At 39.8% G+C, this 14,639-nt stretch overlaps 1 protein-coding gene across 1 annotated transcript in view; it reads left to right on the plus strand.

Annotated features, from left to right (window-relative positions):
* Positions 1-14,081, plus strand: part of flt1 (fms related receptor tyrosine kinase 1) — a 35,326-nt gene extending 21,245 nt beyond the window's left edge. Inside the window, exons 24-29 of the mRNA XM_086102469.1 lie at positions 10,855-10,966; positions 11,347-11,446; positions 11,520-11,625; positions 11,715-11,809; positions 13,558-13,633; positions 13,700-14,081. Of these exons, the coding sequence (XP_085958595.1) occupies positions 10,855-10,966; positions 11,347-11,446; positions 11,520-11,625; positions 11,715-11,809; positions 13,558-13,633; positions 13,700-13,873 (663 nt within the window). The 3' untranslated portion in view covers positions 13,874-14,081. The remainder of the gene's footprint in view (positions 1-10,854; positions 10,967-11,346; positions 11,447-11,519; positions 11,626-11,714; positions 11,810-13,557; positions 13,634-13,699) is intronic.
* Positions 14,082-14,639: the final 558 nt, after the last annotated feature.

Below are 14,639 nucleotides of genomic sequence, written 5' to 3' on the forward strand. Positions count from 1 at the left end.
CACGGCTTACTTATACGTGGTGGTTTTTGAGCTGGTGAAAACGGCTTACAATCAATGGTCGTTTTTTTCGGCCAAAAATGGCTTATTATATACATGGTCGTTTTTTTTCGGCCAAAAACGCCTTACTATACATGGTCGTTTTTTCCAGCTAAAAACGCCTTACTATACTGTACATGGTCGTTTGTTCCAGCTGAAAACGCCTTATATACATGGTCATTTTTTCCGTCATTTTATTCGGGCCAAAAACGCCTTACTATACTATGTCGTTTTTGCCGTCATTTTTTTCGGGCCAAAAACGCCTTACTATACTATGTCGTTTTTTTCCGCTCAAAAACGCCTTACTATACTATGTCTTTTTTTTCGGGCCAAAAACGCCTTACTATACTACGTCGTTTTTTTCCGCTCAAAAACGCCTTGCTATACTATGTCGTTTTCTTCGGCTCAAAAACGCCTTACTATACTATGTCGTTTTTTTCGGCCCAAAAACGCCTTACTATACTATGTCGTTTTTTTCGGCTCAAAAACAACTTACTATACTATGTCGTTTTTTTCGGGCCAAAAACGCCTTACTATACTATGTGGTTTTTTTCGGCTCAAAAACGCCTTACTATATTACTATGTTGATTTTTTCGTTCCAAAAACGCCTTACTATACTATGTCGTTTTTTCGGGCCAAAAACGCCTTATTATACTATGTCGTTTTTTTCGGGCCAAAAACGCCTTACTATACTATGTCGTTTTTTTCCGCTCAAAAACGCCTTACTATACTGTCGTTTTTTTCGGGCCAAAAATGCCTTACTATACTGTCGTTTTTTTCGGCCAAAAAACGCCTTACTATACTATGTAATTTTTTTCGGCTCAAACACGCCTTACTATACTGTCGTTTTTTTCGGCCAAAAAACGCCTTACTATACTATGTCGTTTTTTTCGGCTCAAAACGCCTTACTATACTATGTCGTTTTTTCGGGCCAAAAACGCCTTACTATACTGTCGTTTTTTTCGGCTCAAAACGCCTTACTATACTATGTCGTTTTTTTTCGGGCCAAAAACGCCTTACTATATATACTATGTCGTTTTTTTCGGGCCAAAAACGCCTTACTATACAATGTCGTTTTCTTCGGCTCAAAAACGCCTTACTATACTATGTCGTTTTTTTTGGGCCAAAAATGCCTTACTATACTGTCGTTTTTTTCGGCCAAAAAACGCCTTACTATACTGTTGTTTTTTTCGGCTCAAAAACGTCTTACTATACTATGTCGTTTTTTTTCGGCTCAAAACGCCTTGCTATACTATATCGTTTTTTTCGGCCCAAAAACGCCTTACTATACTGTGTCATTTTTTCGGGCCAAAAACGCCTTTATACTATGTCGTTTTTTTCGGCTCAAAAACAACTTACTATACTATGTCGTTTTTTTCGGGCCAAAAACGCCTTACTATATATACTATGTGGTTTTTTTCGGCTCAAAAACGCCTTACTATATTACTATGTTGATTTTTTCGTTCCAAAGACGCCTTACTATCGGCCCAAAAACGCCTTACTATACTATGTCGTTTTTTCGGGCCAAAAACGCCTTATTATACTATGTGGGTTTTTTCGGGCCAAAAACGCCTTACTATACTATGTCGTTTTTTTCCGCTCAAAAACGCCTTACTATACTATGTCGTTTTTTTCGGGCCAAAAATGCCTTACTATACTGTCGTTTTTTTCGGCTCAAAAACGCCTTACTATACTATGTCGTTTTTTTCGGCTCAAAACGCCTTACTATACTGTCGTTTTTTTCGGCTCAAAAACGCCTTACGATACTATGTCGTTTTTTTTCGGGCCAAAAACGCCTTACTATACTGTCGTTTTCTTCGGCTCAAAAACGCCTTACTATACTATGTCGTTTTTTCGGGCCAAAAACGCCTTATTATACTATGTCGTTTTTTTCGGGCCAAAAACGCCTTACTATACTATGTCGTTTTTTCCGTCATTTTTTTCGGGCCAAAAACGCCTTACTATACTATGTCGTTTTTTTCGGCCAAAAATGCCTTACTATACCACTATGTCGTTTTTTCCGGGCCAAAAACGCCTTAATATACTACGTCGTTTTTTTCGGGCCAAAAACGCCTTACTATACTATGTTGTTTTTTTCGGGCCAAAAACGCCTTACTATATACTGTCGTTTTTTTCAGGCAAAAAACGCCTTACTATACTATGTCGTTTTTTTCGGCCAAAAACGCCTTACTATACTGTCGTTTTTTTTCGGCTCAAAAACGCCTTACTATACTATGTCGTTTTTTTCGGCTCAAAACGCCTTACTATACTATGTCGTTTTTTTCCGCTCAAAAACGCCTTACTATACTATGTCGTTTTTTTCGGGCCAAAAACGCCTTACTATACTATGTCATTTTTTTCGGGCCAAAAACGCCTTACTATACTATGTCGTTTTTTTCGGCCAAAAATGCCTTACTATACCACTATGTCGTTTTTTCCGGGCCAAAAACGCCTTAATATACTACGTCGTTTTTTTCGGGCCAAAAACGCCTTACTATACTATGTTGTTTTTTTCGGGCCAAAAACGCCTTACTATATACTGTCGTTTTTTTCAGGCAAAAAACGCCTTACTATACTATGTCGTTTTTTTCCGCTCAAAAACGCCTTACTATACTATGTCGTTTTTTTCGGGCCAAAAACGCCTTACTATACTATGTCATTTTTTCGGGCCAAAAACGCCTTACTATATACTATGTCGTTTTTTTTCGGCCCAAAAACGCCTTACTATACTATGTCGTTTTTTCGGGCCAAAAACGCCTTACTATACTATGTCGTTTTTGAGCCGAAAAAAAACGCCTTACTATACTATGTCGTTTTTTTCGGCCCAAAAACGCCTTACTATATATACTATGTCGTTTTTTTCCGCTCAAAAACGCCTTACTATACTATGTCGTTTTTTCGGCCCAAAAACGCCTTACTATACTATGTCGTTTTTTTCGGCTCAAAAACGCCTTACTATACTGTCGTTTTTTCCGTCATTTTTTTCGGGCCAAAAACGCCTTACTATACTATGTTGTTTTTTTTGGGCAAAAAACGCCTTACTATACTGTCATTTTTTTCGGCTCAAAAACGTCTTACTATACTATGTCGTTTTTTTCGGCTCAAAATGCCTTACTATACTATGTCGTTTTTTTCGGCCCAAAAACGCCTTACTATACTGTGTCATTTTTTCGGCCCAAAAACGCCTTACTATACTATGTCGTTTTTTCCGGGCCAAAAACGCCTTAACATACTACGTCGTTTTTTTCGGGCCAAAAACGCCTTACTATACTATGTTGTTTTTTTCGGGCCAAAAACGCCTTACTATATACTGTCGTTTTTTTCAGGCAAAAAACGCCTTACTATACTATGTCGTTTTTTCCGTCATTTTTTTCGGGCCAAAAACGCCTTACTATATACTATGTCGTTTTTTTCGGCTCAAAACGCCTTACAATACTATGTCGTTTTTTTCGGGCCAAAAACGGCTTACTATACTATGTCGTTTTTTTTCGGCCCAAAAACGCCTTACTATACTATGTCGTTTTTTTCGGGCCAAAAACGCCTTACTATACTATGTCGTTTTTTTTCGGCCCAAAAACGCCTTACTATACTATGTCGTTTTTTTCGGGCCAAAAACGCCTTACTATACTATGTCGTTTTTTTTCGGCCCAAAAACGCCTTACTATACTATGTCGTTTTTTTTCGGCCCAAAAACGCCTTACTATACTATGTCGTTTTTTCGGCTCAAAAACGCCTTACTATACTATGTCATTTTTTTCGGCTCAAACACGCCTTACTATACTATGTCGTTTTTTTCGGGCCAAAAACGCCTTACTATACTATGTCGTTTTTTTCGGCTCAAAAACGCCTTACTATACTATGTGGGTTTTTTCGGGCCAAAAACGCCTTACTATACTATGTCGTTTTTTTCGGGCCAAAAACGCCTTACTATACTATGTCGTTTTTTTCCGCTCAAAAACGCCTTACTATACTATGTCGTTTTTTTCGGGCCAAAAACGCCTTACGATATATACTATGTCGTTTTTTTCGGGCAAAAACGCCTTACTATACTATGTCATTTTTTTCGGCTCAAAAACGTCTTACTATACTATGTCGTTTTTTTCGGCTCAAAACGCCTTACTATACTATGTCGTTTTTTTCGGGCCAAAAACGCCTTAACATACTATGTCGTTTTTTTCGGGCCAAAAACGCCTTACTATACTATGTTGTTTTTTTCGGGCCAAAAACGCCTTACTATATACTGTCGTTTTTTCAGGCAAAAAACGTCTTACTATACTATGTCTTTTTTTCGGGCCAAAAACGCCTTACTATACTATGTCGTTTTTTTCGGCTCAAAACCGACATACTATACTGTCGTTTTTTTCGGCTCAAAAACGACATAATATACTATGTCGTTTTTTTCGGCTCAAAAACGACATACTATACTATGTCGTTATTTTCGGCTCAAAAACGACATACTATACTATGTCGTTATTTTCGGCTCAAAAACGACATAATATACTATGTCGTTATTTTCGGCTCAAAAACGACATAGTATCGTATCGTTTTTTTCGGCTCAAAAACGACATAGTATCGTATCGTTTTTTTCGGCTCAAAAACGACATACTATACTATGTCGTTTTTTTCGGCTCGTTTTTTTCGGCTCAAAAACGACAGTATTGTATGTCGTTTTTTCGGCTCAAAAACGACAGTATAGTATGTCGTTTTTTCGGCTCAAAAACGACATACTATACTATGTCGTTTTCTTCGGCTCAAAAACGGCATACTATACTATGTCGTTTTTTTCGGCTCAAAAACGACATACTATACTATGTCGTTTTTTTCGGCTCAAAAACGACATACTATACTATGTCGTTTTTTTCGGCTCAAAAACGACATACTATACTATGTCGTTTTTTTCGGCTCAAAAACGACATAGTATACTATGTCGTTTTTTTCGGCTCAAAAACGACATAGTATACTATGTCGTTTTTTTCGGCTCAAAAACGACATACTATATATACTATGTCGTTTTTTTCGGCTCAAAAACGACATAGTATAGTATGTCGTTTTTTTCGGCTCAAAAACGACATAGTATAGTATGTAGTTTTTTTCGGCTCAAAAACGACATACTATACTATGTCGTTTTTTCCGCTCAAAAACGCCTTACTATACTATGTCGTTTTTTTCGGGCCAAAAACGCCTTACGATATATACTATGTCGTTTTTTTCGGCTCGTTTTTTTCGGCTCAAAAACGACAGTATTGTATGTCGTTTTTTCGGCTCAAAAACGACAGTATCGTATGTCGTTTTTTTCGGCTCAAAAACGACATACTATACTATGTCGCTTTTTTCGGCTCAAAAACGACATACTATACTATGTCGTTTTTTTCGGCTCAAAAACGACATAGTATCGTATGTCGTTTTTTTCGGCTCAAAAACGACATAGTATAGTATGTAGTTTTTTTATCATGTTGGTCAAAGAAAAAGGGATATGGTTGCAACCTCTGGGGATTGAACACCCAACTGCTAGTTTGGGACATGGTTTCTCTACCCCTGAGCCACAACACCACATAACTACTTGTTTGTTTTGTGTTGTCTTCAATAAAGCTGCTAATAGTGGTTAGAAAAATGTGACCTTGTTGCTAACACTGGGAATCGAACTCCCAACCACTGAATTTGGGACTTCAGCTTTCTACCACTGAGCTAACCCACCGCAATGAACCTTTGAGTTGTTTTGGGTTTTTCCTCAAATAAGTTGTATTTGGCGGTTAAAGAGTAGACATTGTTGCAACAACCAGGGATCGAACACTCAACCTCTGGTGTGGCACTCCATCACTCTACCACTGAACCAAAGCACCACATAGAGCAGTGGAGTTGTGTTTTTTTATTAATCATGGTCGTTTTTTTCGGCCAAAAACGCCTTACTATACTATGTCGTTTTTTTCGGCTCAAAACGCCTTACTATACTATGTCGTTTTTTTTTTTGCTCAAAAAGGACTTACTATCCTATGTCGTTTTTTTCGGGCCAAAAACGCCTTACTATGCTATGTCGTTTTTTTCGGCCAAAAACGCCTTACTATCCTATGTCGTTTTTTTCGGGCCAAAAACGCCTTACTATACTGTCGTTTTTTCGGCTCAAAAACGCCTTACTATACTATGTCGTTTTTTTCGGGCTAAAAACGCCTTACTATATACTGTCGTTTTTTTCGGCTCAAAACGCCTTGCTATACTATGTCGTTTTTTTCGGGCTAAAAACGCCTTACTATATACCATGTCGTTTTTTTCGGCCAAAAACGCCTTACTATACTATGTCGTTTTTTTCGGGCCAAAAACGCCTTACTATACTATGTCGTTTTTTTCGGCTCAAAACGCCTTACTATACTATGTCGTTTTTTTTTTGCTCAAAAAGGACTTACTATCCTATGTCGTTTTTTTCGGGCCAAAAACGCCTTACTATACTGTCGTTTTTTCGGCTCAAAAACGCCTTACTATACTATGTCGTTTTTTTCGGGCTAAAAACGCCTTACTATATACTGTCGTTTTTTTCGGCTCAAAACGCCTTGCTATACTATGTCGTTTTTTTCGGGCTAAAAACGCCTTACTATATACCATGTCGTTTTTTTCGGCCAAAAACGCCTTACTATACTATGTCGTTTTTTTCGGGCCAAAAACGCCTTACTATACTATGTCGTTTTTTTCGGCTCAAAACGCCTTACTATACTATGTCGTTTTTTTTTTGCTCAAAAACGACTTACTATCCTATGTCGTTTTTTTCGGCCAAAAACGCCTTACTATACTATGTCGTTTTTTTCGGCTAAAAACGCCTTACTATATACCATGTCGTTTTTTTCGGCCAAAAACGCCTTACTATACTATGTCGTTTTTTTCGGGCCAAAAACGCCTTACTATGCTATGTCGTTTTTTTCGGCCAAAAACGCCTTACTATACTATGTCGTTTTTTTCGGGCCAAAAACGCCTTACAATACTATGTCGTTTTTTTCAGGCCAAAAACGCCTTACTATACTATGTCGTTTTTTTCGGCTCAAAAACGCCTTACTATACTATGTCGTTTTTTCGGCTCAAAAACGCCTTACTATACTATGTCGTTTTTTTCGGGCTAAAAACGCCTTACTATATACTGTCGTTTTTTTCGGCCAAAAACGCCTTACTATACTATGTGGGGTTTTTTTTTGCTCAGAAAGGACTTACTATACTATGTGGGGTTTTTTTTTGCTCAGAAAGGACTTACTATCCTATGTCGTTTTTTTCGGGCCAAAAACGCCTTACTATACTATGTCGTTTTTTCGGCTCAAAAACGCCTTACTATACTATGTCGTTTTTTTCGGCCAAAAACGCCTTACTATACTATGTCGTTTTTTTCGGCTCAAAACGCCTTACTATACTATGTCGTTTTTTTTGCTCAAAAAGGACTTACTATCCTATGTCGTTTTTTTCGGCCAAAAACGCCTTACTATACTATGTCGTTTTTTTCGGCTAAAAACGCCTTACTATATACTATGTCGTTTTTTTCGGCCAAAAACGCCTTACTATACTATGTCGTTTTTTTCGGGCCAAAAACGCCTTACAATACTATGTCGTTTTTTTCGGCCAAAAACGCCTTACTATACTATGTCGTTTTTTTCGGCTCAAAAACGCCTTACTATACTATGTCGTTTTTTCGGCTCAAAAACGCCTTACTATACTATGTCGTTTTTTTCGGGCTAAAAACGCCTTACTATATACTGTCGTTTTTTTCGGCCAAAAACGCCTTACTATACTATGTCGTTTTTTTCGGCCAAAAACGCCTTACTATACTATGTGGTTTTTTTTTTTGCTCAGAAAGGACTTACTATCCTATGTCGTTTTTTTCGGGCCAAAAACGCCTTACTATACTATGTCGTTTTTTCGGCTCAAAAACGCCTTACTATACTATGTCGTTTTTTTCGGCCAAAAACGCCTTACTATACTATGTCGTTTTTTTCGGCCAAAAACGCCTTACTATACTATGTCGTTTTTTTTTTGCTCAAAAAGGACTTACTATCCTATGTCGTTTTTTTCGGGCCAAAAACGCCTTACTATACTATGTCGTTTTTTCGGCTCAAAAACGCCTTACTATACTATGTCGTTTTTTTCGGCCAAAAACGCCTTACTATACTATGTAGTTTTTTCGGCTCAAAAACGCCTTACTATGTCGTTTTTTTCGGCCAAAAACGCCTTACTATACTATGTCGTTTTTTTCGGCCATAAACGCCTTACTATACTATGTCGTTTTTTTCGGCTCAAAACGCCTTACTATACTATGTCGTTTTTTTCGGGCTAAAAACGCCTTACTATATACTATGTCGTTTTTTTCGGCCAAAAACGCCTTACTATACTATGTCGTTTTTTTCGGGCCAAAAACGCCTTACTATACTATGTCGTTTTTTTCGGGCCAAAAACGCCTTACTATACTATGTCGTTTTTTTCGGCTCAAAACGCCTTACTATACTATGTCGTTTTTTTTTTGCTCAAAAAGGACTTACTATCCTATGTCGTTTTTTTCGGCCAAAAACGCCTTACTATACTATGTCGTTTTTTTCGGCTAAAAACGCCTTACTATATACTATGTCGTTTTTTTCGGCCAAAAACGCCTTACTATACTATGTCGTTTTTTTCGGGCCAAAAACGCCTTACTATGCTATGTCGTTTTTTTCGGCCAAAAACGCCTTACTATACTATGTCGTTTTTTTCGGGCCAAAAACGCCTTACAATACTATGTCGTTTTTTTCAGGCCAAAAACGCCTTACTATACTATGTCGTTTTTTTCGGCTCAAAAACGCCTTACTATACTATGTCGTTTTTTCGGCTCAAAAACGCCTTACTATACTATGTCGTTTTTTTCGGGCTAAAAACGCCTTACTATATACTGTCGTTTTTTTCGGCCATAAACGCCTTACTATACTATGTCGTTTTTTTCGGCCAAAAACGCCTTACTATACTATGTCGTTTTTTTCGGGCCAAAAACGCCTTACAATACTATGTCGTTTTTTTCAGTCCAAAAACGCCTTACTATACTATGTCGTTTTTTTCGGCTCAAAAACGCCTTACTATACTATGTCGTTTTTTCGGCTCAAAAACGCCTTACTATACTATGTCGTTTTTTTCGGGCTAAAAACGCCTTACTATACTATGTCGTTTTTTTCGGGCCAAAAACGCCTTACTATACTATGTCGTTTTTTTCGGCTCAAAACGCCTTACTATACTATGTCGTTTTTTTTTTGCTCAAAAAGGACTTACTATCCTATGTCGTTTTTTTCGGCCAAAAACGCCTTACTATACTATGTCGTTTTTTTCGGCTAAAAACGCCTTACTATATACTATGTCGTTTTTTTCGGCCAAAAACGCCTTACTATACTATGTCGTTTTTTTCGGGCCAAAAACGCCTTACAATACTGTCGTTTTTTTCAGGCCAAAAACGCCTTACTATACTATGTCGTTTTTTTCGGCTCAAAAACGCCTTACTATACTATGTCGTTTTTTCGGCTCAAAAACGCCTTACTATACTATGTCGTTTTTTTCGGGCTAAAAACGCCTTACTATATACTGTCGTTTTTTTCGGCCATAAACGCCTTACTATACTATGTCGTTTTTTTCGGCCAAAAACGCCTTACTATACTATGTCGTTTTTTTCGGGCCAAAAACGCCTTACAATACTATGTCGTTTTTTTCAGTCCAAAAACGCCTTACTATACTATGTCGTTTTTTTCGGCTCAAAAACGCCTTACTATACTATGTCGTTTTTTCGGCTCAAAAACGCCTTACTATACTATGTCGTTTTTTTCGGGCTAAAAACGCCTTACTATACTATGTCGTTTTTTTCGGCCAAAAACGCCTTACTATACTATGTCGTTCTTTTTTTGCTCAAAAAGGACTTACTATCCTATGTCGGTTTTTTCGGGCCAAAAACGCCTTACTATATATACTATGTCGGGTTTTTTTTTGCTCAAAAAGGACTTACTATACTATGTCGTTTTTTCGGCTCAAAAACGCCTTACTATACTATGTCGTTTTTTCGGCTCAAAAACGCCTTACTATACTATGTCGTTTTTTCGGGCCAAAAACGCCTTACTATAGGTCGTTTTTTTTCGGGCCAAAAACGCCTTACTATACATGGTTGTTTATTCCAGCTAAAAACGCCTTACTATACATGGTCATTCTTTTCGTCCAAAAACGTCTTACTATCCATGGTCGTATTTTTTTCAGCTTAAAACGCCTTACTATACATGGTCGGTTTTTTTTCGGCTAAAAACGCCTTACTATCCATGGTCGTTTTTTTTTTACAGCTAAAAACGCCTTACTATACATGGTCGTTTTCTTTTGTTAAAAACGTTTTCGTATACATGGTCGTTTTTTTCAGCTAAAAACGCCTTACTGTACATGGTCATTTTCTTTTGCTAAAAACGTCTTACTATACATGGTGATTTTTTGGGGGGCTAAAAACAACTTACTATCCATGGTCGTTTTTTCCAGCTAAAAACGGCTTACGATACATGGTCGTTTTGTGGGGGGCTCAAAACAACTCACTATACACGGTCGTTTTTTTTCGGCTAAAAACGCCTTACTGTACATGGTCATTTTCTTTTGCTAACAACGTCTTACTATACATGGTCATTTTTTGGGGGGCTAAAAACAACTTACTATCCATGGTCGTTTTTTACAGCTAAAAACGCCTTACTAAACATGGTCGCTGTTTTGGAGAGAGAGAGAGAGAGAGAGACACACACACACACACACACACACACACACACACATTCAACGATGTGTTGCCTTTTGTTTTCTTGCGTAATTGGCCGTTAGGCACGCCTGCCTCTGAAGTGGATGTCTCCGGAGTCCATCTTTGACAAGGTGTTCACCACTCAGAGTGACGTCTGGGCCTTTGGCGTCCTGCTTTGGGAGATCTTCTCTTTGGGTAAGGGGAATGCCACGGGTGAAAAGCCGCAATCTCAGAGACACGAAGCAAAAACACACAAAAGAGACATTAGTTTCAGCATTTTTTTTCCTATCCCACAAGAAATACCCGAATTTAATTTAGGATTTTTTATAAATCTACTTATTCTTAAAAAATTGAGAATTGCAGACTTTTTTTTTTTGCTGAGAAACAATAGTGCTCAGGATACACTCCACAAAGAAAATTCTTGTCCACTTTCACATGAACATGCGAACTCAACACAAGGCGCCCGGAGCCGGAATCGAACCCTCAACTTTTACACTGTGAGGTCAACGCGTTAACCAGTCTCATCGGGCCGCCGAAAGATTCCATTAAGTCATAAATAACACCACCCACTCTAGGGGCGTCACCATACCCTGGCCTGCACATCGACGAGGAGTTCTGCCGCAGGCTGAAGGCGGGTACCAGGATGCGGGCGCCAGAGTACAGCACGGCCGACATGTGAGGAAGGCGACGTGAAGTCGGCTTTCGCTGCGGCGTCGCGAGCTCACGTCGTGTTTCTGCGCGTGTCCAGTTACAGCACCATGCTGGCCTGCTGGAAGGCTGAGCCCACCGAGAGACCCTCCTTCTCCGACCTGGCACACACCCTCGGAGACCTGCTCGAGTCCACGGTGCAACGGGTCCGTCCAAAACAAAACAAGTGATTGAAAGCTGAGAGGAGGGGGGAAAAAAAGAAGTCATTTCTAACAAGGTTGATTTGTGTTGTCAGGATGGGAAGGATTACATTCCTCTGGGATCTCACGTGGAATCTTGGAAGAGCAGCAAGACCTTCCGAGAAAAAACCCTTGCCGTCACCAATTTAAGGTTACTCCTGCGCATGTTTTTACTGCGGCTTACGATGGGTTGATTGAATTTCATTTTTTCATTGAAATCTGTCACAAGACTCATTTTGACCAGCATAACACAGAGGGAATAAATTGAATTTTTTAAGATAAGATAAGATTAAGATATCCTTTATTTGTCCCGCAATGGGGAAATTACAATCAGAATTCAGAAAGGAAAACGCTGGGTAGGGAGAGGGAAAAAAAAAACACGCTCGAACTATCCTCTTCCGAGGATAATTTAAGTCCAGGATAAAAAAGACCCTAGCACATGAATAAGCATTAGACAGTTACAACAAGTCACAAGACATAACATGTATAAGGGGGGGATGAATGAGAAGGGGGGGGGGTAACCGCGACGCGGCCGAGAATGACCAGCTGCACGGTCACCGTTGCGCTCCGCATTATCGAACCACGTCATGGGGGAAAAAGAATCGGAGCGATGAAGACGGTGATAACAAGGATGTGTATGCGCGTGTGGTTGTCCAGTTGTGTATGTGTATGCGTGTACAGGTCATAGCTGCTTCGTCGAGGTCTGCTCATCATGAAGACAGTCCCGGCTTATCAGTCCATGGCCGAGAAGGAGGGGGGTGGTGGTGGGGGCCCTAGACTCCATGCGTATTTCCATCCAGGGGAAAGGCCAGATAGCGTTGTTTGTTTTGGAGAGACGGCCGCCAACAATTCCAGACAGCCTTGAGTCCTTGGTCTGTATCTCCTCACTGGCGCCGATCAGCCAAATCCTCAATTCCTTTTCGAAGCGAAAATTCCAACGTCTCCATGGTATTATCGATCGCGCGGAGTCGCTCCAAAACCGCAACAATATTGCGGTTGAGCTCAGTCACCGCTTGAGTCTGAGTGTTGGACATTCGCGCCAAGCCATCCAGAGTGACCGGCAGCTTCTTCACTTCCAACAGAGCCGCTCCCGTCGGTTGAATTTTGCGATAGAACAGCAAGCTGCCAACACCAAACAGCAGCATACCTGTTATCAAAAGGCCAATAGTGTAGATGTCTTCCACGTCCTCCACGGACAGTACTGTCAGGCACACCGGTCTCCACTTTCTCCATGGATCCAGGGCGTATCCGGCAGCAAATGTCCCCAGAGGGCAAGCAGGCTCCCCACTGCCTGCTCTTTTCGTCGAAAAAATTTTGTTGATTGTATCGAGAGACCAGCCAACTAATTCCATGGTTAGTTCTTCGGATGAAAACACGGTAGGAGGCTAGGGAAAAAAAAAGTTAGACAAAGACAGCACAAAAGACTAAGTGGCGAGCAGGGAAAAAAAGGTGGGAGGGCAGGGGAGCTGTGCAAAGAAGCGTCCGCCTTCGTCGAGAGCCAAGCAGAAAAATTTGATGGCATGGGGGGGCTTTACTAAACCATATCTTGTTGACTGAAATAATAAAATAGAGGGGGGGGGGGTCAATTTGGTCAATTAAAAAAAAAATGGCCACGAGTTCAAAGCAGTAGACTTAAAGTGAAAAAAGGAGGGGGGGGGGGGTACCTCAGAGTATAGCATGACCGGCCAAAATTCCACCGACGGCCTGCCATGGTGCCCACAAAAACGGCCACATTGGGCAACTACGCCTTCAAAATAAAATGCATTTAAGACCAACTATAAGAGCATGAAAATAGCTTTCTGAGCAATTCTTGATAAAAGGACGTCAAATAATTACACATACTACAAAGTGCCATGGGACCTTGAAGAAAAATGACATGAGTGTGTTTCAATTGTGTAGTTACATGCACGCCGTGTTGGGCACTCTGGACATGTTTGAGGAAATGCCCTGCGAGGATGCGTCTCACGGATCTGAGGTGAGAGAAAAAACATACACACACACACACACACAGAGCATGAAATACAATTCATGTGCGCTTCAGGAGGGCGACAGCGGCATGGTCCTACCTTCAGAGGAGCTGCAGCGTCTATCGTGGAGGCACGACATGAAGGAAGGCTCACGTCTCCATGGCAACGGGCCTTCCGAGTGGGATTCGGACCAGGGCGGCTGCTCTGCTCCCGACTCCAATTGGACCTTCTTTTACCCCTCCCTCTAGCACCCTCACCCCCCTCCATTACTTTGTATTTAGCTTAGCATAACAATTAAGAGTTGATGGTTGTATTGGTACCTCATCTGTGTGAAAAGGAAGGAATGCCTCCTTTTCACACTGACATTATATGCTGGATATGTTTATGCTTAGTTTGACGCTAGAATAGGAATGATTTTAGTAACACTAATATACGAATAAAATATTTTGAAAAATGTTTTCTTTGTTACAAGCTCAAAAAAAATGTACATTTCAGAAAAACCTCACCCACATGACTTTCAAGAATAAAGTCGGAATTAGTGCAAAAAGTGCCAATTTTTTTTAAAATTTCGTATCTAGCTTATTTTTCGCACTACGAGGCACACCTTCAATGAATGGCCGGTTTTTAAAACCTTTTTTCACATACGTAGGGCGCATCGCATTATAAGAATCAAAGCTACAATAGTGGCTGCAGTTGCGCTGGGCATCCACTAGACGGAGCCAAAGGGAAGACAATACAATCCAGCTTGATTTAGATTGAGCTTTCACAACTGCTGCAGCTTCAAAAAGTGCTTTACACATTTAAAATACTAGATTCAAGAAATCAGAATATAGATCCATATATAAGGCACATCGGATTATAAGGCGCAATTGACTTTTGAGAAAATTGAATGCTTTAGGTGCCCCCTAGCATGCGGAAAACACTTAATTGATTCTATTATTTTGACAATTTTATCATAGAATTTTTTTTTTTGTTGCGAGTACAACCAAAATGCACATTTCTTCCTCAACACTG

Source organism: Hippocampus guttulatus, chromosome 21 (assembly GCF_054856545.1).
Source record: "Hippocampus guttulatus isolate MCC_2025c chromosome 21, RoL_Hgut_1.0, whole genome shotgun sequence".
Classification (NCBI taxonomy): domain Eukaryota; kingdom Metazoa; phylum Chordata; class Actinopteri; order Syngnathiformes; family Syngnathidae; genus Hippocampus; species Hippocampus guttulatus.